Source organism: Triturus cristatus, chromosome 4_1, assembly GCF_964204655.1.
Source record: "Triturus cristatus chromosome 4_1, aTriCri1.1, whole genome shotgun sequence".
Taxonomy (NCBI): Eukaryota; Metazoa; Chordata; class Amphibia; order Caudata; family Salamandridae; genus Triturus; species Triturus cristatus.
In genome coordinates, this window is record NC_140585.1 from 396076699 (window position 1) to 396102415 (window position 25717).

A 25717-nucleotide genomic window follows, 5' to 3' on the forward strand; every position below is an offset into this window, starting at 1 on the left:
CTGTGGGAGATAGTGGATCTTACATTTCCGATGGGGATGGTTGAATGCTCATACCAGCTCCAGTGGAATTAAGAGGCTACTTGTAATGAGTGCTTAAGCTGTAAGGCAGGCATCAACCAGGAATCACTGTAAGCTCAATGCCATTTACAGGTAAGGAATTAATGTACACTTAGCTGCTTTTGACTTTAAACATCTACAACCCACAAATGGACCGTTGTGAAGCACATGAGTATGAGGGGGAAACTACAAGGCTCCAAAACAGTTTCACGAGTACATAGGCAACATGCTCCAGCTTAAATATTGACTGACATTCACAAGAGAAAATAAATTTATCATGAAAAGAAGTGCATGCAAATTAATAGAAATTATTAGTGAACTACTGAATTGAGTTTTAAGCGGGTAGAGAATCTTTTTTAAAGTGTGTTTCGTGTTAGCGTAAAGGAAGCACAATGATAAAGCAGTATATGACTTGCACACAGAAGTGGTACTTCATTGGGAAAAGCCTCACCTTAAGGCAACAGAATAAGCAGATTCCACAGGAAGAGTGTATGGCATAATCATATACGATGCCACACGCATAGGCAAAAGGTTTGTGAGCTGACCATAGAGTCCACCCTGTTCTTCACATGCTTCCTGTAAAGCTGAAACGTAAAAGAAAAATAGACTTTAGCACATTTACTTGTGTCAATAGTTTAATCTGTACTGCTTCGTGCAAAGAACCCACTGTAGAGATTTGTTCTGCTCATGAACTTGCTAAGTCACTTTCGGTTCAATTACATGTCAGCATTTGCACTCTTCTTTTGGAATGAATTCATGAACAAGCACTGTAAAGCACATACAGCATCGATTGTGTAGGGTATACTGAAATTTCCCAGAAAAAAGATCTGTTCAACGTTATGTTATCCAAGAAAAACACGTCGCCACCTAAAAATGATGGGCATATGCTTGCAATAAAAAAATAAAAATAAATATACCAGCAAGCCGCCATCTTACCATGGCCTTGTACATAGTGCATCATTGGTTTAAAGTCCCAACAAAGATGCCACATTTCAAGGGATGGACCATTTTGGAGCGAAAATATCTTTCCAAGATGGCAACCCACTAAACATCACATAGGATTGCTAACTTCGAATGCTAAAGTTTATAATGTATGCCTTTTGTACTGATCCATGGTGGCCAACATGATGGTTCACAAAATGTTGTCCATCTTGCAAATGTAAAAACAAAAAGCAAGGCAAATTTAAGGGAGATGTATAGAAGAAAAAAAATGTAAAACTAAAGCACTGGCCACCAGCACAGACATCGAAGTTCATCTTCAGGCAGATGTGCACATTTTAATATGCAAAATGCTGTTACTCACAGGGTAATAGAGCAAATGGCAGAAATTGTTAATCTATTGTCCAATGCTTGTATGCCATCATAGGGAGAAGCAGTGGCCATGGCAATCAAATGGACAGAAGAGGGTTGACTTAAAGACCGTCTACGTGTGTATACAGAGATTTTTTTTATTTTTATTACAAGGGCCTGGCATACATTCAAGAGGTATACAATAAGAAAGTCAAGCGAGGATTATCAAAGTGCAAATCTTCTATTGCCAGGGTTTTTCAAAGGAAGCAACCGACCCCAGAACTATCACTTACTACAATAATTGGCGAGATTCCATGCAAGAAAATGCCTGTCTATATACAATCACACCATGTATTATCAAAATATCAAGCCATGCTTAAAGGTCTATTGCATGTGACGTTCACAATAAATGAGTCAGACCAACTTTCTTTGTTGTAATATTTACTTTAAAACAATGCAAACCTCTGGCATCGGACATAACTTTTCCTAATGAACCAATAAGTTCCATGCCCTTTACCATCTGTTCATCACCATAACCTACTAAGGCCCTACTACACTTAGCAAAAGCGTTCCTCCAATGTAACCAAGTATGCAGTCATAAAATTAAGAAAAAGTACCAAATAAGAGTTGGCAAAACAAAATACTACGCCTCCTAAAGGTGCATAACAAGGATTCTCAAAGTGCAAATATTCTAGCCCAAGAGTTTGTCTCAGAGGGTAACCAACACCAAAACCCTTCCATACACTGGTAAATTAGGAGATTCCCGGTAACAAATGCATGTCTAAACGTTTTAACAGTACAATGACAATCCACCCTTAAAGGCCTATTGGCTTTAATATACTTTTCACAATAAGTTTGGCCTACAGCCATCATTATATATTTGCATAATAAACAGATCAGGTCTATAACCTAGTCCAATTGTTTGCACCAGAGCAAACTCAGTGGGGCTGAATTGAGCATAAGCTTTCCCACAAGGCAATAAGTGCAATGGAAGCATAGAACCATTTTTGCTGTTTTATGTAGTGCAAACGTGTCACAAGGGTGTTCGAGTGCTTCACATGAGCACCAGATTACATTGCACAAGGTCAGATTACTTTTTTTAAGCCTCAGGGAGATTGTGATTTGCCCAGAATCACAAGATGTTCAGCAGAAGCCAGGACCCTGTGTTCGCAGTTTCAAAGTCTGCAGCTCTGGCTGTAGTCACATCTCCTCCAACTTCTGTCTATTCAAAATTTGTAATCAGGAAAATTGCTCCGTAGAGCACTTTCTATTGCTTGCAAAGGTCTGTCGTTAGCTACGGTATATTTCTGGCATGCTATGTGGTCATAGGAATCTTGTTGGGAAAGTAGGAGGGTCAGAGGTTCCAGGCTGAACGGTTCAAGCTGCTGTCGAAAGTTCCTCTCCTCACTGTACAAGATATCTTCTTGGAATAAATCCAATTCAATTCGTACTCACCTGTTGAAGTTGATTACTTTAAGTTGTCTTGAGCAGTGAGAAGGGGCGAGGAATCTGGCAGTCCAGGTTTGCATACAGGAACACAACTTCCTATACAAGACTGGGTGAGTCACTCGGAGGTAGGGGGAGGGTCCATAATTGAAGACGCAGTGCCAATGTGTAGATTTCTGCGCTAAGCTTATAGTCAGAATTGTTTAAAAAGTGGACCAGACGGTTGAAATAGCGTTAGCAAGGTGCCAATGTCACAGAGAGAAACCCTGAACGGTTATGACACGAAACACAGGTGTCACAAGATTGACGTTTGACTGATTCTCATTGATAGACAGCAGTTAAACGTCATAAACCAGCCTGCCTTACCCTGCCTGGGGGCGTCGATGTATAAAAACCAAGGCAGTATAATAGGAAGTGTAAGAAACAGAGTTATTGGTTCGGGGCGTTTGGTGGGGGGTGGGCAGGTGAGACCCTTCAAGCAGCAACCACAATGCTTGTCAGGGTGAAGTTACAAGCAAAACCCAAAATTAACCTGTGCTTAAGCCCTCCTTTAGCTTGGCACAGAGCCATCAGGCTTAACTTAGAGGCAATGTGTAAAGTGTTTATGCAGCACAAACAGTAATAAAGTTAAAACATAAGAAAAATCCCACACCAATTTTTGAAAAAAAGTGTAAAATGTAATAAAGTCAAGACAAACAATAATCCAATCAGTAGAATCAGATATGCAAGTTTGAAGATCTTAGTGAATATAGTGCCAAAATACACACACCGCCAACTGTGTTGATCTGGTAGCGCCGGACCAAGACAAAATCAAAAGTTCAGTCCCACCGCAATAGAGCACAGGCCAGCTCCAAGGACTCACTAAGCTCTGCTCAACACAGTACCTTAATCGTGTTTGCAAAGAGATTCGGAGTCCTGCGGTGAGCACGCATCGCACAGCAGAAGCAATGCACGGTCTGGGCGAGGAGATGGGTCACGCAGCGGCTGTTCTGGGGAGCTGTGAAGTGCAATGTCCTTGCGATGGGCTGCTCTAGGCGATGCTTGCGTTGGGGGAAGTCCAACCAGCGGAGGTGATGTGTCGGTTCCGAGGGCAATTCGTTGGGCAACAGAGGCAATGTGCCAGTTCTGCTGGAGCTGCACTGAGCCAAAGGTGCATCAGCTCTGCTGAATTCAGTTGAACTGGCAGAGCACCTTCAGGCCTACCTCCAATGGTTTATGGCTGGGACTGCACCACTTGGGAGGGCAGGGCTCACAGATGGCAGGGTCTGGATGCTGGGTTCATTGTTGTTGGAATTCTGCTCGATCTCGGAGGCTCCTGATCAGGAGGCCAGCCAACTAGCCCTTGGAGTCACTCTGGGGTCCTGGGTTTAGAAATGCATGTCCAGTCCTTCTCATCCAGGCAAGAGGACAGCACAGTGGGGTAGCAGGTCATAACAATGAGACAGCAGTCCTACCGGGCTGGAGTCCAGAAGAGTGGCTGTCCTTTCACCAGCCCTTCTTTCTGGAAGAGTCCAGGGATCCAGAAGTGTACTGAGGAGTTTGGTCTAAGGGTCCAACATTTATATCTGGTGTCCATTTTGAAGTAGAGGAAGCTTCTTGAGGCTGAGGTCTCAGACATCCCCCTTCCTCCATGTGCTGGCCCCAGGTTGCCTGGTGTCCCAAAAGACCAGTCACACCCTTTAAGAGTGCGCTCAGGCAGGGCCTTTGGGATGTGCAAGTGTGGTAGGTGACAGTTCCTCCCCATTGCTGTCTCAGAGTGGCCTATCCTGCCAACACCTAGCTTTTGTCTCACTGTCTGGGAGCAATACTCCAAGGCTAACTGCCAGCTACACCTAGTCATGTGACCCGGGATCAGGCTGCAGGCACCAAATGGTTAGGACAAACAAATATCAGCTTTCTAAAAGTGGTTTTTCAGAACGGTGATTACAAATCAGATTTTACCAATAAAGAGGGTTTTTAATTACCATTCTTTAGACATCAAACTCGACCCGTCTACCTGCTCCCAATCAAAAGTAATCACTTATTAAATGTAATAAGGTAACCTTATGCTATGCTATGGGAGAGGTAGGCCTTGCAGCAGTCAAAAACAAATTTAGGCGTTTTTCACTACCAGGACATGTAAAACTTAAAGTGCATGTACATCTTTTTAAATACACTGCATCCTGCCCTCAGGCCTGTGTAGGGCCTACAGTAGGGGTGACTTCTATGTATTAAAGGGAGGTTTGGGCTGGCAAAAGATTTGTCGAACTGGCAGTTTAAAACTGCACAGACCGGCAGCAATGGCAGGCCTGAGTTTTATAGGGCTACTTAAGTGGGAGGCAAAATCGGTGCTGCAGGCCCACATGTAGCATTTAATTTAAAAGCCCTCAGTACATGTAGAGCCACTTTACGAGGGACTTCCAAGTAAATTAAATAAGCCCATTGGGTGCAAGCCAATTCTACCATATTTTAAGTAGAGAGAATTTCTGATGGATACATCTGCCTGTGGATTCCTCACCTTTATAATTACCCCTGCACCAGCATTCCGTGGAAACTTTCTTCCTAGCTCTCCCACGTCAACAAGGACGTAAAAAAGACACTGCTCTGCACCCGACTCCGTATAACGTCATGGGAGCTACAAATAGACCTAGTCGGTGTGCGGACGTCCGTTCCCTTTTTTCCGCGCCGACGACGCATACCTGTTTTCTGGGACTTTCCATTGTTTCTGCTGTTTCCTTTGTAAGTGGCAGTGCGATGGCGTTGAAGTCAGGGTTTAAACCTTGTAGATAATGCGGGGGTCATATGTCGATCACGGACAGTCACAACGACTGTTTGTGGTGCCTATCTTCAGACCATGACATCAATGGTTGTACCAGCTGTCAGAAGATGAACCCAAAGGCCTTGAAGGAGAAATAGGCCGACTTGTTCATGGCGAAGGCAATGAAGGAGAAAAGAGGTCGGAAAAGATCGAAGTCGAGGTCATCGACTTCAAAGAAGCACAAGAAGAGGAGACTTGGTTCTCAACGTCATTTGTCGAAGGGTAGGGCTTCGAGATCGCCCACACCGGCTCCGAAGCATCGCATTAGAGATGTAATTTCTCAATCACCTTCTCCTTCTCCTCCAGCGACTCCGGCACGTTCACCGACGCCGAAGGGTGCTCCTGGGCTGAGCTCTTCGCCAGCGCCGAGGGTTTCTACTGTGCCTGTACCAGCGACTCCAGTCTTAGGCCTGACTTCACCGGTCCCTACACGGCCTTGTGAGGCTCAGGATACAGCTCCGTTCCCATCCTTTCCTGGGCCTGGTACGGATCCATCGCAGTTCCTTAACGCGATGTATGGCATGTTTGCAGAGGCAGCCTACCCTACCGGTGCGCCTTCGGGCCCAGCGCTTGCTTTTAATTTGGGCGTTCCAGAGCATTATGCCCAGGCACCGTTCATGCCTTTTATGCAGACGGTGCAGTCTTGGCATTTTATGGCTCTGAGGTTCTCAACGCCGGGGTCTCAGTCTCTGGCTCCATCTGGAGGTCGCTCTTCTAGACTCCGGTCGGCGCCGTTGCCCGCGTCGGAAGCTGTGCCATCGACGTCGGTGCCTGTTTCATTGGCGCAGTGTGTGGCTATGTCGATGCCGAATTCTGTCCTGAAGATAAGGTCTAGGAGAGAGGCCCAAAGGCTTCTTGAAGAAGAGAAATATCAGCAGGATGAGGCTGAGGAAGGAGAAATTGAGTAAGATGAGTTTGAAGGCCTTCAGGAGGCAAGCGGATTGGATACTTCCCCGGAATGGGAACTTTCATCTCCAAAATCACTACCCTTGCAGGATGTTGCGCCTTAAGCGGTAATTAGAAAGGCCGCTGAACTTTTGGATCTTCAGCTTCCCACTGCTAATTTTAGGCCGAAAATTTTAACAGAGGTTTTACACTCTCCTTCCTCTGTAGTTGACTCTCTTGCCATTTAATGAGGCCTTAACTGAGCCTATTCTGGAGGTGTGGAGGAAGCCTCTCAGCACCTGCGGTTTCAAGGTCCATAGCAAGAAGGTACAGGCCTGCTCCAAATGATCCTGCATTTCTTTTGAATGTTCAAAACAATCGACAGGTTCTTTTCCCCCAGACTCCTTGTTACAGGGATTCAAAAAAGCTAGAGCAGTCTGCTAAAAAGGTTTTCTCCTCTTCAAGTATGGCTTTGAAATCCACTAATGCAACCTGCTTGTTGGGGAGATATATCCATGCTTTGATGGACTCGGCAAAGCAGCTAATTCCAAAGTTGCCGGAAAATGATCGAGTACCTTTTCAGGAGATTGTGCCAGATACCCAGGCAGCTGCTCGTGAGGTTATACAGTCTGGAGTGGACACTGCTGATTCAGTGGCAAGAGTGATGGGCTCTGCTGTGGCTACAAGAAGGCATGTCTGGCTTACGACTTCAGGTTTCTTTCCTGATGTTCAGAATACGGTTCTGGATCTTCACTTTGATGGGTCAAGGCGTTTTGGGGAAAAAGTCGATTCTGCGTTGCAAAGATTCAAGGACAGTAGGGCTACGGCTAAATCTTTAGGACTCCAAACTCAATCTAGAGGTTTTGGTTTTAAAAGATATCTTGGCTTTGGCAGGATATCTTCCTTTCGAGGCCGTCAGCAACCTCAGTTACAGCAGCAGAACCTCCAGTACAAGTCTTACAGAGGGACGAACAGAGGTCATTTGCGGGATGCAACCCGTCAACTCTCCTCCTCTTCCGCCCCTGGTGTCTCTGGAATGCAGCCCTAGATCCTCCATCTTAGAGCATGCTGCTCCTGTAGGGGGTCGGGTGTCCCATTTTCTACAAGATTGGAAATCTATAACAGACCTTTGAGGTTTGAATATTGTGGAAAATGGGTACGCCCTTCCCTTCCGGGAGTTTCCCCCTCCTTACCCTCCTCACCAGGGCGGGTGTTGAGAAGACCATTTCTTGCTTCTACAGCGAGAGGTTCTTGTGTTATTGCAAAAAGGTGCAATAGAGGTGGTTCCGGAGCAGGAGAGGGGTCAGGGATACTACTCCAGGTATTTCCTGATCCCCAAGAAGGACGGCAGGTTAAGGCCTATTCTAGACCTCAGGGTTTTGAATTTTTACGTCAAGCAGGAGAAATCCAAGATGCTGACCCTAGCTCAGGTTCTTTTGGCGTTGCAGCAAGAAGATTAAATGGTGTCGATCGATTTGCAGGATACGTATTTTCACATCCCCATCCTGAAGTTCCATCAGAAGTATCTACGTTTCACAATAGGGTCCCAACACTACCAGTTTGTGGTTCTCCTGTTTGGACTTACTTCCGCACCCAGTCTTCACAAAGGTGATGGTGGTGGTGGCAGCTCATCTCAGAAAGTCGGGAGTTCCTGTGTTTTCCCTTACCAGTGAGACTGGCTGCTCAAAGAAAAGTCGCCAGAGATGATGCTTCATCATCTGCAGGTAGCAGCGTGGCTGTTACACGTTTTGGGTTTCTCGATAAATGTACCCAAGTCTCACCTGGTGCCCTCACAGCGCAACCTGTTCATAGGATCAGTACTGGATACTACAGTGTGTCGAGCATTTCCTCCTCCGCAGAGGATTCTGGCCATTCAGGAAATGATACCCTTGTCCCACGATGGAGGGGTTGTTCCAGTCCTGAAGGTCCTACGCCTGCTCGGTCTGTTTGCTTCCTGCATTCTGTTGGTCAACCATGCACGCTGGCACATGAGGGCGCTCCAGTGGTGTCTCTGCAGGCAGTGGTATCAGCACAATGGAGATCTCGGGGAATCAGTCAGGATCTCCAGAGAAACTGCAGCAAATCTGTCTTGGTGGAGTGTTCAGGGCAACTTGTCTCAAGGGAAACCCTTTCAGCTTCCTCCACCGGAGGCCACAGTGATCACGGATTCCTCCACACTAGGGTGGGGTGCTCATCTGGGGGATCTGGAGGTCAAATGTCTTTGGTATCCAGAAGAAAGGTTGCTTCACATCAACCTTCTGGAATTGCGGTCTATTCGTTTGGCACTACAGGCCTTCCTTCCGTCCCTTCGCGGTCAGTCAGTTCAGGTCCTGACGGACAACATTACCGCGATGTGGTACATCAACAAACAGGGAGGTGTAGGGTCGTTTTGTCTCTGCAGAGAGGCTCTGCGACTCTGGTCCTGGGCTCAGGGCTGTCAGATTTGTGTGTTTGCAAATCATTTGGCCGGTGTGCTGAATGTACGTGCAGACAGTCTGTCGGCATTTCTCGGCCGATCACGAATGGTGGCTTCATCCAGAGGTAGTCCATCTTGTCTTCAAGATGTGAGGATTTCCTCAGTTGGACCTCTTTGCCACTCACGAACGCGCACTGCCGGTCGCTCTGCAGTCTGCAGTTTCCGATGCAGGGAGCTTTGGGGGACGCGTTTTAGTTGGATTGGAGTTCACAGCTATGTTACGCATTTCCTCCCATACCCTTGATTCCTCGGGTTCTGAGGAAGATTCGCCAAGACCGGGCCCAAGTCATATTGATCGCTTTGGATTGACCAAGAAGGGTGTGGTACACAGATCTACTTCACCTCTCATCGCACCCTCCGCTCCATCTCCCTCTCAGGGCAGACCTCTCGCAGTCGCTGGCGCCGGTTCTACACCCCCACCTCCAGAGCTTGCACCTTCATGCCTGGAGATTGAAAGGGGCAACTGTTCTGCTTGGGTTTTCGGAACCCGCTCAGCAGAGCCTCTCTAACCCAAACCAGAACGTTACCCCCTCCCTAGGGCCTATTTACACCTAAATAACCACATATATGTACCACCTAAGGACAGGGAATTCCTACTATATATACCAAGACCTACAAGTCACAGCCTCGCGGTCCCAAATGGACCCAGGACTTCCTGCCCAGACGGCAGCCACAGACTTCCTGCCCAGACGGCAGTCACAGCCTCGCGGTCCCAAATGGACCCAGGACTTCCTGCCCAGACGGCAGCCACAGCCTCGCGGTCCCAAACGGACCCAGGACTTCCTGCCCAGACGGCAGCCACAGCCTCGCGGTCCCAAACGGACCCAGGACTTCCTGCCCAGACGGCAGCCACAGCCTCGCGGTCCCAAACGGACCCAGGACTTCCTGCCCAGACGGCAGCTTTAGACAAGTCACAGCCTCGCGGTCCCAAACGGACCCAGGACTTCCTGCCCAGACGGCAGCCACAGACTTCCTGCCCAGACGGCAGTCACAGCCTCCCGGTCCCAAATGGACCCAGGACTTCCTGCCCAGACGGCAGCCTTAGCACGAGTTCATCCTATAATTACCACGACATCAGTGTTACTATATATCAGATCACACAAAGACAGCTAGTTGAGCACAACTTGTTCCCCAGTTCGAAGGGCTCCTTTCTCCCTTATTCAGTTACCACCTACCTGATCAGGATTAACATCTGTTCATGTTAAGTCACAGCTGACTAGAAGAATAGGTTACCCTCTTACACAAGAACACGTAGCACATATTGCTTTACTACAAACTGAATACTTTATTTAGTTATTACATGCACACTCACGGAACATAATACATAACCTGCAAAGAAAAGTGAAAGATTAAGTTGTACACTCTAATAGTAAGGGGTTGACATCACCTTGGTCGTATGTAGCCTGCACTCAATGGTCATCTAGGTTCCCTTCTCGTCTGCGCCTCGGCTTCGCCTGGAAGTCACACCTCCGCAATCACGGGTTTACTCCCGTCTCCCTCTCCGAGTCACTGGGACCTCTTCCTCATTGGCTACTCTCTTCTCTTTGGAATATCTATCTCTCGGTTTTTCTCCACCTCCAAGTTTGTCATCTGTCTTCCCTGGAATAAGTAGCAGCTTTACTACTAACGGCCAGGTGCCGCCCATGGACAAGAAGCAAGTGCCAGTATCTGCCTCAAACTTTTACTAATATAGACGTGCATTTCCTCATGGAAAATTCCAGCCCGTAACCTGCCGCCCACCAAATTCTTGTACCTCCCCGTGCCAAGGACACGTTCCCAGCCGGCCGGCCTGATGTAGTGTCTTCGGCATGAAGAAAAATACAATCCTTCGATAAGGGCCGGCCTGAACCGGTTCTCTCCAAGCGAATAACACCTCCTAACTAAAACACTGCCTATGACCTAGAAACATCCCGAGCTGCCAGAGCAGGAAGACAGATGGAGTCTCTCCCGTTTAAGGCCTACCAGGCCTGAATTCAGCACGGCTCCATGAAATACCCTCACTACAGAACAGATTACCCCTAATGCTAACGAATCTATCCCCTAGGATATATATATGCAAACCCTGATCTATGGGGAAGAACACAGGATCATGTCGAAGTGCCTAATAAATAGGCTCTATACACTACTCTAACCCTTAGACTTGAATGGAAAGAGACTGAAGTCACCTAAATCACCCTTCAACACAATAAGACCGGAAAGATCGAGCAGTACAGCAACCTGAGTTCTTTCTCTCTCCCACTGGATGTGGTAGATGTTATTTTGTCATCCAGGAGACACACCACCAAATCTGTTTATTCCTCAAGGTGGTCTAAATTTGTTAAATGGTGTGGAGAGAGGTCTATTGATCCTTTGAAAGCCTGTTTGTCCAACATTCTTGAGTATTCCCTTTTTTTGGCCCAGCAGGGCTCTGCTGTGTCTACAGTAAAGCGACATGTCTGCTTTTCTAGGTTTGCCGGACCAGCCGTCTTTGTTCAAGTCCCCCCTTGTTATGAGGTTCAATAAGGGCCTTACTAATAGGTTTACTCCCACTCCTATTATGCCTCAGTGGGATTTAAATCTTGTTCTTACATTTCGAATGGGTTCTCCTTTTAAGCCTCTTCTTAGTTGTCCGTTGAGGCTTCTCTCTTACAAAACGGTGTTTCTGATTGCTATTACCTCGGCTAGGAGGGTAAGTGAGCTTCAGGCTCTTAGTTCCAAACCCCGGTTTTTGACCATTCATGCAGAAAAGATAGTTCTCAGGACCAGGGCTGCTTTCCTACCTAAGGTGGTTACTCCTTTCCATCTTGGGCAATCCATTACTTTACCTACCTTCTATCCTCCCCCCTCACCCTTCCAGGGAGGTGGAGAGACTTCATCGCTTGGATCCTAAGAGGGCTGTCAGTTTCTACTTGAATAGAACCAAGGATCTGAGGCTGGACGATCAGCTCTTAATGCACTACGTTGGGCAAATGAAAGGCAAGGCTGTGAACATGCGGACTCTCTCCAGGTGGATCATCTTGTGCATCAAGATCTGCTACGCCTTGGCCAAGAAGTAACCGCCTGAAGGTATCAGAGCTCATTCCACCAGAGCTAAATCTTCTTCTGCCCTGTCTAGAGGTGTTCCGGTTGTTGATATCTGTAAGGCAGCAACTTGGGCCTCCCTCCATACCTTTGCGAAGCATTACTGCTTGGATTCTGAGGTTAGGAGGGACGGCCATTTTGCACGCTCTCTGCTTCAAGATTTTTTGGTATAGGTTGGTGGACACCCTCCTCCGGGAGTGGAATCCATAGGCAGATGTATCCATCAGAAGAACAAGTTACTTGCCTTCGGTAACGCTTTTTCTGGTGGATACAGTATCTGCCTGTGGATTCCTCACTAACCCACCCGCCTCCCTGTTGTCCACCTACGTATACCAAAGGTTTTATGATTTATTTAACATGGCTGTTTTCCTGTGTATTTTAAATGCCTTGTTTCGTTCATAGGAAATGCCTAGTTTGTTTTTGCTTTTCCATGGATTCTTTATACTGTATGTATCTATGTTTATATTGTATACTGTGTATACTTCAATTATGATGCTGGTCCACCCGTTCGCCTCGGAGGCCGGAAACAATGGGTGGAACTGACGTCAGCATGCAGAATAGGTCTATTCGTGGCTCCGATGACGTCAGACGGAGTCGTGAGCCGAGCCGTGTCTTTGTGACGTCCTCGTCGACGTGGGAGAGCTAGGAAAAAAGTTTCCACGGAATGCTGGTGCAGGGGTAATTCCAAAGGTAAGGAATCCACAGGCAGATACTGTATCCACCAGAAAAAGCGTTACCAAAGGCAAGTAACTTGTTCTTTAGCACTGGTCACGAGTGGTCAAGTATGCAGAGTCCTAAAAGCCAACAAAACTAGTTCAGGAAGGGGGGGGGGGGGGGGGGAAGTCAAAAACTTTGGGGATGACCCTGAAGAAAGGGACAAGTCCAACAGGAAGATGCGTTGCATCATGAGCATAAAGAGTGCCACCAGTGGATAGTAAGGCATTGGGCAAATTGTATACACAAAATTGGCTGTCATTGCTATAAAAAAAAAAAAAAAATTAATCACGTAATGCAACACTAAAAGTTTTAATAGCATCTCTTGAATAGGGATACACAAACTGATATGGATACACAAAATTGGATAAAGATTCAACACAATTTGGGGGAATAAAATGAAAAATTCTAGATTGAAAATTCATTAAAGCACATCAGTGAGTGGAAGCTGAAAGATTATTCATGAATCGGCACAGTTATTGGCCAGTAGATAAGGGGTAGCTGGTCCAAGTACATTCTTGGTTTGCCCAGAGGACCCTGATCTCCAATGGGAGACATTTTTACCGGAAGATGAAAGTTAGCAAGTTTGATACATTGTTTATGTGCAGCAAATCACAGAATTCTAAATCACTTACGGCCTTTATTGTTAGATGAAGACCAAGTAGATGAGTATCAGACTGCCATTGAACTTTGTAAAGATCAATGAAGTTGTGGCTCGGCTTACATTCTGAGTCAAGGATACATGCCTAATGAACCTATTTCATCATTAAGAACATTAGCCTTCATGTGTAACTATCGTTCTTTTCATGATGAGGTTATCAGAGATCAATTAGTACACAAAACGTGAAACTTCAAGCAAAGTTACCAACTGAAATGTTAACATTAAACAAAGCTACTGAGATAGCTAAAATGTTCAAGATACATTACATGAAATAAAGCAGTTATGTCAATGGTGATGTGCGTGTGGAGAAACCAGTTTATCAAATGAGAGTGGAAATGCCAATGTATCAGGTAGGAATGCAAATGAATCAGATTAAAGTGGCTAGACTGGTGTTCCTTAGGTAAGGTCACAAAAGACATGTGGCATCCATCAAATCACGTCTTACTTTGGGACAAGTTTGTATTAAGTGGAAAGGAAAGGTAAACTTTTCTAGAGTGGGCAAATGCAGAGCCAACATGATAGGAAAGAAACCCAAGTCGCCTGCACAAATAGAGAAAGTTGGAAAAGAACTGCTATCAGGACGTTAGGTGTTGCTTGTATATGAAGTAGGACACGTGAGAAATTATAATTTCAGGGGAAAAAAAAGAAAAAAAAACTTTCATTATGCAACCGTTAAAATTTCTTTTTTTTTAAATGTGAATTTATATGGCACGATGCTTGCAAGAGAAAGTTAAACACAGGATATGGTGAAGTAACCTCCAACATGTTTGCAGTTTGTTTTGGTTACCGGTTAGTGATGATAACACGGAGGATGACAATGGAGATCTATATTGCGTATCAACTGTAAATCATGCCTCTGCAGGTGGCATTACAAAAGTGGAATAGCAAGCAGTTGTGGGGAAAGACAACACTCTGTCTCAGATTGAAACACTTAAGAAAACAATTTGGCCCCATAAGAGATCATTAGAATGTGAAGTTTTATTGTAGTATGGTCTCAAACTATATTTCTTAGGAGTATGGATTTTGGTATTGAAGACAGCAGTTATTTGGACCTGGAGATTATATGTGAATGAGTCCTCTAATTGGCTCATGAAAGGCACCTTGGAATGAATGGTACTAAAAAGAGGCCAAGAATGGATTTTTGGGTGGCTTGCAGTTGTTTAAGAGAAATCATACCAGGGTATTGCATGTGCATGAAGTGATAAATCCCAAAATACATTGAAATATCAGAGTTGTTTTGTAGACATATCTGATGGCGCCTGGTAGAAAATCTCTAGATATTTCTGGCCCATACAGAGGTCTAGGTGAAGTACCTAAATATGCCATTGCAGCTACAGACCAATTATCGCAGTGGCCTAAGGAGAATTTGTTACTAGAGTAAATTCTACAAAAGGTAGTTTATTTAATGTATTTACTTATAAAGTTTTATAAAGCGCAAACAAGATCCTAAGGGATAACCGAGCGCTTTACAAGAGAGGACATGAGTGTATTAACATCAACAATTGGGAAAAACGAAGACCATACAATAAGCAGAAGTAAGCGGGTAACAAAGGGGGCAATAATATGCAGAATAGAAGAACTGTATCAAATGGAGGTACCAAGATAATACGAACAATGTCATCTGATCCCATGAGCCTAGCCCGCTTAGGGTAAGAATGTGCTTATTAGGAGTCTTTTGTTTTCCAATTTGAACGCCGTCGTTGAGGTGAGACTACGTACTTTCTATGGAAGAGAGTTCCAAATCTTTGGGGCTCACCCTGAGAAGGCTCGGAGACAAGTTCTCTTTTTGCTAAAGGTGCAAGGTTTCAAGAGGAAAGTAGAGGCGCTTCTTGAGGCTCTCTCCCCACAGGATAGTTCAAGTTTTTGCACCAGGTACCTGGGAGTATTGAAGTTAAGGGCTTTGTGCGCCAGTACTGCAATCTTGAACTGAATTCATGCTTCAAAGGGTAGCCAGGTGAGAGATTTAAGGACTGGGGAAATGTGCTTGTTTCGTTTGGCGCCAGTAACCAGTCTAGCCGCGGTATTTAGTGAGGCCCATAGTGGAGTCAAGGCGTATTTGAGTAGGCCACAGAGATTAGCACTGCCATAGTCTAGCCTCTGCAGGACAAGCGCTTGTACCACCTGTTTGAAATCATTTTGTGACAAGAAAGGTTTGATATTTCTGAGAGTTCTAGTCAAGTGGTTTGCCCCCGTACAAACATTGCTGATGTGATTATTCATATTCAGGTGCTTGTCCATGGTGACTCCTAGTGATTTAGCTGAATCTATGATAAATCAGGGTGCAGTTGAAAGCAGTGAGGTGAGTCAGCCAGAGATCTAATTTGGGGATGTGTTTTGGAGGGGAGATGAGCAGGAACTCCGTTTTGGAGGTGTTGAGTAGGAGATGGTTCTCGGTTAACCAATTTTGAGTGGACGTTAGGACGGTGTTGAGTGAGAGGATGTTTTCCGGGTATGAGATTTTCTAGTAGAGTTGAGTGTCGAGTGTAGTTGAGCTATGGTATTAAAAGAGGGGGCTACCTTGATATCACTGGAAATGGATTCATGAAAACATTATGGGAGTTGGCATGTGCGTACATCTGTACAATTTCCTCAAAGCAATAGCACTGTGGAGGGATTTCATTGAGTTTTGAAATAATTTTTTCAGTTAGCTTTGTGTGAGGGTGCCAATTTGAGATGAAGTGTAGATGACATACTGTGGGCATATCGCACTACACCGAGAAATAAAGGTGAGAAATAAATCTTTAAAGGAATAAAGGTAGGAACTATACAAAGTATTTTGGATGTCTGTTATAAATTAACTGATTAAAATGTAGTGCTCACACAATTTCACAGTGGGACACGTACAGCGAAAGTTCTAACATTGAACGGACTTAAGCAGTGCTGCAGCAACATCATTCCTGCAATATACTGCTATCTTTCCAACCTTCTAAAGAGCGGTTTTCCTTTTAAACTAGGTAGAGTTCACTTGTCTATTTCAATGCATGAAGAGTATTTGGTTTCATTTGATCTTCCCCCATTAGAGTGCAGCAGCCATTAGCTGCCTTAGCTAACAATGCCCCGAACCATAATTTACTGATAAACAAGTATAAAACCAAGGTAAGGACCTTTGGGGCAAGAGGTCTACATTCGCCTTACCAGTGGATAATAAACAAAGACCTGAAAGTGGTTAACAGCTATCAATACTTAGTATTAACAATAACAAGTCTCATACCCAGTATCAATTAGCTTAGGCAAACTACAACCGGTTTGGTCTTTATCATTTTTTCAAGTTTGTGAGCTCTTAAAAGTGTGCATAGCCTAAATACCAGTTCTAACGCTTAAAACGGATCTAAAACAAAACCCTAATTTCTTAGGCACATCAGAAAAAGTCATCTTGTCTCTGTAAATTATATCGGAGACTGAAAAGACAAAAGAAAAACAATTGTAAAAAAAAATTTCAGCTGTCAAAGCCATTCACCTTGAATTAGGTTTCTCGGGAATACAAAATATAGGCCCTGTTCAGTTGATCGGCTGTATGCCATAAAAAGAACCAAATAAAATTGCATTACATAATTACATCGTATGAAATATTAAAAAGCAGATAAATACAGTACAAGTAAAACATGATAAAAGTAAAATTAATAATGAATACAAAGGTTTAAAATAAGCGAAGATTTAGAGGCACATTTTTTGCCTAATCCTCGTTATTGCGAATAAGTAGCAGGACCCAGCGAAAACAAAACTTTGCCTAACCTCTGCTTTTAAAATTTGGAAAACGATTAGATGATCCCCGACACCTAGAAGCCGAAAACAGGAATAATCCACTTTTTCCTGCTTTTAACATAAGCTGGACAGAAAAACAGAAAATGCACTTCTGACTCCCTATCTGCCCCACAACTAGGGCACGTGTATCCTGTAGGGCTCGGTTTAATTACCCATTTGCCAGTAAGAGATTATTGGTAGAGTGCGGTATCTAAACTGTATGTTCAACTTTCAAGCTAAGGGAGGCTCAATTTCATGCAAAGACTGTTCGAACCTATAGTCTGCCTTGAAAGAGTCAGTCAGGGAGCCATATGAGGAGAATTTGTTTTACTGGTACTGCCTCTTTAACAGTGATTTACTGACTTACATAGTGGCCTCCGGTTCTGTCCGCATATCTGCACACCCTACCTTGGTCAAAGTATCTTTGATATATTTTATCCAAGGTAGGCTACCTGACACTGGGATCCATAACACTTCCTTGAGGCCAGCTCAATAACAATACAGTTCTGGCAATGCCCAGATCCGTCTCCAAACAAGTAAGGGCCTGATTCCCACCACCTCCGTATTAGTCGTTTCTCCCAGTTCAAGTCCAAGTGGTAGTGGTAGTGGTGGGTACTATTTGGTAGACCCAATAGCTGACAAAAGAAAGCGGGTCTCATTAACAAGCAAACCGGAGAAATATCCCTATGCCCCCAGAGCTCGGCCCCTACAAGGCAGGTCCTACTGCCCGCAATTTATAGATTTGGATTGCTGGGGAGACTGGATTGAAATGGGAATTGTTCTGTGCTCTTGTCAATACCCCACTGTTTTGGGTTAGTTTAAGCCTTCTCTTTTCAATGTGACATCTCCAATCAAAATCCTAAGTGAGAGTCAGCCCTAGGTAGCCAAAAAGACTAACATACGTTACTAGGATTCTAGCCTTGTTGAAATTTGCTTACACGTATAGAACTTGTATACAGGACTGGCTGTTGTCCTAGGACCTCCTTAGTTTGGTAAAGTTGGCAGACGGCGTCAGAACTGTACTGAAACGAAAGAGGTTCCCAGACACCAGCCGGGCGCCTAGGAGTGAATCATATATCCTGTGTTCTGTTTAATGAGAACAGCCTACTTTAAACAGCAATGCGCTAAACAAAGGCTATACTAAGAATGTCCAAGGGAGTTCTATCCATTTCACGTTTTCTGGATATCCATGAAAGTTACATTTAAAATAAATACATACAAATGGATGGCAATTATAGAATACTCATTCATCCTGAAAATGTGGAATGGGTCCCATTATTTTGGATTTACTTTAGGCACACTTGCTCCAGGATCTGTAATTTATATGCCCATTACCATTTTCTACAAACAAGTACCAATAAATTAGACTATCTTAGCGTAAAAAGCTTATGGCAGTGATTTCCATCTGCTGTCGTTACATAAACTTGGAGCATCTGGAAAATGTAATGGGAAGAGGACAACTAATGAGTGCAGAGGTAGAAGCACAATAATACCAGAATGGATATAGACACTGAAGGAAAAGGGTGGTAAGAGGTGAAGGGGATACGAGGAGGAATGGCACTTTGACGACACCTGGATGAAGAAAAGGAATCTGCTTGGTGCAACTCCGGGACATGATACTCAGAGCAATCGGGGCATGGAAATTGTAAAAGGAACATCAACAGGGATATTGCTTAGAGGTCTGAAAGGTCTCAGCAGGTGACTTCAACAGGAGAGGAGTACGTATAAGATTTTTGAGGGAAGAATATAAGGAGTATTTGAGTAAGAGTAGGCACAAGAAAAACTGGGAAAAGTGCTACAATTTCAGTGTCAAAAAATGTAAAACTATTGAAAACAACTGCTCTGTAGACAAAAGAAGGACAAGTTAGGTTACATCAGGGTAGAAAATGGAGTGGGAGGAACTATTCACCTTATAATTGGGAGTAGCACATTGCTGCAATACACTGTGATGAAGAGACTACTGAGACAAACCAACACGCAATATTATGGAAGTACTATGATACCATTCAATTAGCACAAACCAGAAACCTCACCACCAAAGAGAATGGCCAGTGTAAACATTCACAGCCAATAGGCAAGCCTTCAGGTGGCCCACAACATCCATCCTACAACACTGCACCTATTACAGTATCAGCATATCAATTTTGGCTCAGTGCCCAGACAGGACAACTGTAAGCACCAAATATTGACACTACTGGGCAAGCAGAACATATGTGGCAGAGATACCTGTGCTAAAATTTACAGATTCAAAAATTAGAAACATCTAATCAATTAGTGATAATGTGCTAAAAGATTTAGAACAGATCTAGGATATGTAAATGCTGGAAGCCAGGTCTAAGACTTATTTGGGTTATCAGAGGAAAATTACCAACAACAGATTTTTAGTCAAAAATTGCACGTTCTGGCTGAGTTTCACTACAGCTCATGCTAAAGAGGGTTATCATAGGACAAGTTTATATTACAAGATCGAATCAGAACAGCATAAAGAATTAAGATTATTAGAATAAAACGTTTATCAGCCTGTAGGGTAATGAGAAGGTGGTATGTTTCTCTGTATATCTGCTGGGTAATTTAAGCAATTATTCAAACAACCTCAATTTTGCGTAACTCCCAGCAAGTTTAAGAATACATTTAGTACAAGCCCATCAAAATAAAACAATAGTCCATGTTGTGGGCAAAAAAGAAAAATCAGTAGCATCTGATAAGGTGTCATTTTAAACTCTCCATCCCTGTACCACTTAACTCAAGGAGAAGAGACCCGGACCTGAAAATTACAAGAACCCAAGGTAGACCAGGAGCCTCTTACAACCTAATCAAAATTAAGTCTATCAAATTAGGCTTCTCAATGAACATGACTGTGTAAAGTTAGGATTTAGAAAAGAATGGCAGACTCCTCAGTGACAAAAAAAATAAATGGAAAACCCTTGGGCTGGGATTCAGATATCCCCACATTATGCATAGAAAAGGAACCTAGGAATTTGGAGATTAACGACACTGTAGAACAATTTCCTTACAGGGCTCATAAAGTTAAAGCCACAGTGGCCTGTGGTCACACTTGTAGAAACTCGCACTTGCCTTTTTCTCAAAAGCATGATCTGAAAAATCAAAATTTTTAAAATAACTTTTCAGAATCTCCATAACAGTTATGAATAGAAGAATAAATACATAGGACAAATTCCATAATTGGGAATCAAAAAATACAGCATTCAGCTGTACATCTTTCAACAAATATCCCTGAGAACCTCTCGCACCTGTCTTAAGCGCTTTAGTAGTGAAAGGCTGTGTCCGATTTAAGGATCTTGGTTTACTAATACTATTACATCGCAACCCAGATTATTTCAAAGAAATATTAAAACTCTCCCATTCACAATCTTTTCTGACTTACAAGCACTTGCCATGGTTGCCCAAGAGCACAACTTTGAATTCATTCTCCCCTACAACCAAATGCTTACAATGCAGAGGCAAATGTTTCCCAGCTATTTACATTAGTGAGGGAAATTATTGCAAAATAGATTCAAATACTGTTTTCCGCAAGGCAGGCCACGAAAAAGGCTTCTAGATCTAATCCCTCTTACTTATTGATTATATTTTGACTTGTACACTAAAGCAAAAATGTTCTTATAAAAATAAAAAATGAAACAGGCAAAAGAATGAGCAGTAGAACTGTACCTTTGCATAGTCTTGGAGGTAGTTTTTCGGCTATTCTTTTATCCAAAGGCCACCGTTTGCTGACAATCTGCTGTTTGAGTGCTTTCATCTTCTTTTCATTGTCCTCTTTGGCTGTGCACTGGGAAAGAGTTTTCTTATATTCACCAGCTGTGCAGCATTGTAGGACTGTTTCCGATTCTGTTAAGTGCAAGTCAACTGAAGGATCGGCCACACTCAACAAATCTATGAGAAAAATACAACTGTTAGCCTTGGCTACAGAATCACACCATGCAAAACGTCCTTCAAGTGGCAACCACTTAAATCCCTTTGTGAAGCATCTGTCAACATAAAATCGGAGCAGGGCTTCTCGAACCCTCCGGTAGAAACTCCAGAGTCAATTAGAGACTTTCTTTGATCAGGTCGCCTGGTGATGGCAGATGAATCGATTATGAATCATTACTAATGCTACAAATGGAGGCTCTAAGATGTTGAACTCTGGATACAAAATATACATAGGAAACCAACAAAAAAGTAAGGAACGTAATGCTTGAACTAACCTCAGCAGACGTAATTACTCTGAGCCACATTCCAATATGTTTACTCACTGTGCCACTAGACGGAGTGACCAACCATATCTTTATCCTTGGCTGCTTCAGCAGAACTGTCTACACCAAACTGGAGCATTGAAAGACTGGTTTTAACCTTACTGGGCCTTATTAGTAAGGTGCAGATTAAGTCATACGGCTGGGAAGCTATGGAATCGACGTCCAGCATAACCATTGTACTCACAATAAAGGTGCACCTTTCTAATGAGGCCCAAACAAGGGTCTCACGGAGAAGAACAAAACACGATGGGTGGAAAGCTTGAATACATCCCAGTCACTGGTAATAATCTTGGGCCACATTCCAGTTCAGCATTTTTCTGGAGACCGAATGTTCACCAGCTGTTGAGCTGGACTGGTCCCACTGAAGCAGGACCAAAGCTGATTTGCAGATGGTTGAACCCAGTTTGTAGTGCCCCATTGAGCAAAACAAAAAATGCTGGACCAGAACACCATCCATATGAACTACCAGTGACTATGATGAATTCAACCATCCCACCTAACACGTTTTCTTAAGGAAAATTGTGTCACAACAATGAAAGCAGGAGAACTGACCAATTAAGTAAATATGGGAGAGCAGTATATATGAAGTGGGTAAGCTACCCAATGAAGCACAGTAAAAGTGATTGTTCTTCCACATACTTTTGCTCACACCATAGCAGTGCTGAAATAATAAGCCTTTCATGTGCATATCGCCCCTCCCCCAAATCCATTTGAAATCCTTAAGATGAAAGTGGAAGAGGCAGAGTCCCTCAAAGACATCTTTTCAAAACTCACTGGTGACCTATCTTATTGGTTCTGGAGTGTGCAAGAGTTGAATCTGCTCCAGAAGGAAGACTATGATGACCTACGTGATGCACGTTCAAAAATACAGACATTCGGGTGGAAACGTCTACATACAACCTACTCATGTCTTTAGTCATTGTAACTATGAATAGTTGATATTTCAGGTTACCTTTGAACTTTATAATTGGACAGAGATTTTTTAATTTGTTTTGTTATCTATGGATTCATGTCGTGTTTGTCAGCTCACCACTTTTCTCACTATATGTCACACCAGTCACTGATTAAATGGTTGTTTTGTTTAAGTTCTGTTTGACAGCCTCTCTCACCAAATGAAGTATATAAATGAAACATATATAACTTGAAGTATCTTTGTGTGTTTAGTACTACGTTCGGATTACATAAAAAGAAATTTCTCATTTAAATTGCTATCATTTAAAAGAAATTGGTCTCGCATGGCGATACTTAATGGTGATAATAGATATCCCTTGAGTGAACATTATAAGAAAGTACACCCTGATGACAGCACGTTTTTGTTCCATGGCATTGACCATGTACCAATTGGGAATAGAGGTGGTAACAGGGAACTCCAGGTTAGACAAAAGGAGGCTAAATGGATATGTCGTCTAAGGGCCACAATACGGATAAATAGTTTCACTACTTTCTGGGGTGAGTACTTGGATCAACAAGATACCAATGATATCACTTTGGCCTTTTAAGATTTGGTTTCCGTTATATAGGATTATCTGGATGAAATCTCAAAACTTAGGACTTTAGAGGAAACCAATACTTTCTATATATCCTTTAATTTTGGATGACCGTCCACCAATGGGATGTGGTATTTTTGTGTCCTTATCAAGTGTACGTCATGGACGTCCTTTTGGATTATTGACATCGGACGAATATGCCAAAAAATATATACACCATATTTATGGTGACATTTGCTCCTGTTGTTTGGAGTAAGATCCTGTCACTATGTTTATATATCCTATTGCTCAACGTTACAGACAATTGAGCTTTGCCTCTCAACGAGATATGGTAATTCTGTTATTTTGTATTATGATTTATGTTTTTTTCGCATCTATTTAGATTAATTTAATTTATAAATTTTTATACGTTGAAATTTACATATTCTCGTTGTGTAGGCATAGCAAGATGACCGCTATTCGTTTAAGGATATTTCCTTGGTTTATGACGTTTTCTATGCTTTCGGCCCGTATAGCGCGTCTCGACACATGATACGCCAATCACGCGTCTTCTGTAATGCCCCCCTCCTTTTTCTTTTCTTAAATCTGGTGTAATATTTCATATTATTTTACGAGCAATTTTTTGTTTGCATTTACTCAAATCAATTGAATGCAAACTCTACTATAGTTTGGAGTCTTTTTTTAATACTAATTGCTTCGCAGGCATAGCAAGATGGCGACCGTGTGCCAAGGAGTCTTCATATACGCCGCTTTCTATGTCCTTTGACTCAATGGCGCGTCTTTACGCAAGATGCGTTATTTCTTTTCCTCTGTGATGCCTTTAAATTTAGTGTGAACTGCGGGCCACAATTTCTTGCCAGTTATTAAGCTGTTGGATACGGATGTCCCTTACAAGTAAGTGATTGATGCTCAGGCGTCTAGGGAGAATGCGATGCCATGTAAACATTGAGCCAATGATGTTATTATTTTTTCGGAGGGTGTGACTCGGTTCGTTTAAAGATTGGAGATTTTTGTAAGTGCTTGTTTTCACCTAAATGTGGGTGGATGGGACGACATGATTATTAACTGTCGTTTTTTGAGTGAACATTTGATATATTACTTAAGGTATGACCAGTTAACCTTATGTTTATTTTAACTCTATGTCCTCACTGCGTTAGAAACGTTAACATCATACCGGAGCTGTCATATGTGTGGAACGTCTTTATTAGTGTTCCAAGTTTCTTTAGGGATATTGCTTTCGCTTTTCTTCTTTTTTCGTGGATGTGTTGGATTGAAGTATAGCGTTTATTGATAGATGGGAAACCAAAGTTGGGGTCCACTCATTATCTACGATGATCTACTATACATTTCCTCTTTTGTGCAAATAGATCGGGATTCTAACCACCAAGAACTGTTTTCGGTCATTGCCATTACTCTTCATGCTGTTATGGTCCATCTTAATATGGAAGTGACCTTTACATTATTATTCGGTGAGACGCTACTTTGTTTATTTATATATCAACGGAACATGGGATGTATAAGTAGTATAATTGATGTGCTCTTTTGGCATTTTAAGGGATAATTATACAGCGGCATGACACATACGACGAATTGATAGCCAAAACGTGTCCGCTGTTTACTTGGTGAATGATTTGGAGTTTTGTATTATGTTTTTCGTGCTTTTCCTTGATGTGATTTGTTGCGCTTTGAGGATGTCATGGACTTTTAATTGATTATTGGACGATGTCATATGATATGTATCCCTTTTGATTATCAGATTTGGATACATCTGTGCTGAATATTTTCCAGTAATCAGATCTTGCGTCTTTGGGATACTGTGCAAAACATCTCCCCAATATTATTCGTGTCAATTGATTTATAGGTGAGATTTTTTTTGCTATGTAGTTTGTATTGGTATTGGCTGCTTAAATCTATTCCTTGCTCCCTTTTCTTCACAAGTCTGGGTTCTATTTACACTATTACTTTTTTGGTATTATTTGTCCATAGTCGGTCTTGGTTATTGGTGGCCATTGGACTATACTAATTATCTCTTAAATCCTTTTTATATTCTCTCTCTTTTCGGTTTCCTCTTTTTCTTCTTGCCTTTCTTGAAATGTCTTATGAAATTTTCTTTTGAATTCCTTCATTCTTTTTGAAATATATTCTTTGACATACTTCTCCTTTGTTAATTCTATGTTCCCTCTTTTAGGTTTTTGTCTACTTTCATTGGATATAATTCTTTTATGTCGGATTCATGAATTTGTATTGTTAACTGACTTAATCTACCTACAATTACCTACAAATTTGCTGTATACTGAAAAATATTTGATTAGGATATTAAAATATTTTTTTCATTTTGAAATATCAACATTAGGTTGGTTTGGTTTTTACCAAATGTGTGTATTTTAACGGATTATATTGTCAAATTGAACATATGTGATATTTAATCAGTGAATATGATATATGTAAAATATTTGTTTTTAATATACATGGTGTCTTTAAGATATTAATGTTTTGTCTTTGGTCTCATGTACAGTTGAAGTCTGTTATGCGTTATGTTGGTTGTCGTATTGTAATTGTTTTTTATGCAATTTTCACAGCCCTGAAGAAGTTCCTTGGCAAAAGGGACGAAACGCGTTGGCTGTTTGCCGTTTGTTTATAATCTTCTGGAATAAAAACAAGATAAATGGCCATTATCTGTGGTCTTGAATGACTTTTGTTGAGTGAACCTTCCGTATTTTGTTAAATCTATTAAACATATATAACTTGAAGTATCTTTGTGTGTTTAGTACTACGTTCGAATTACATAAAAAGAAATGTTTTCTCATTTAAATTGCTATCATTTAAAAGAAATTGGTCTCGCCAACTGGA

The 25717-nt window shown here is 42.6% G+C and overlaps 1 protein-coding gene across 2 annotated transcripts in view; it reads right to left on the reverse strand.

The window, feature by feature from the left end:
* LOC146855000 (patatin-like phospholipase domain-containing protein 2) overlaps window positions 1-25717 on the reverse strand; it is a 312239-nt gene that overhangs the window by 104145 nt on the left and 182377 nt on the right. For both annotated transcript variants that reach the window (XM_085652465.1, XM_085652464.1), the window contains exons 6-7: window positions 20797-21018; window positions 509-641 (exon numbers count right to left, since the gene is read on the reverse strand). In XM_085652465.1, the coding sequence (XP_085508591.1) occupies window positions 509-641; window positions 20797-21018 (355 nt within the window). The remainder of the gene's footprint in view (window positions 1-508; window positions 642-20796; window positions 21019-25717) is intronic.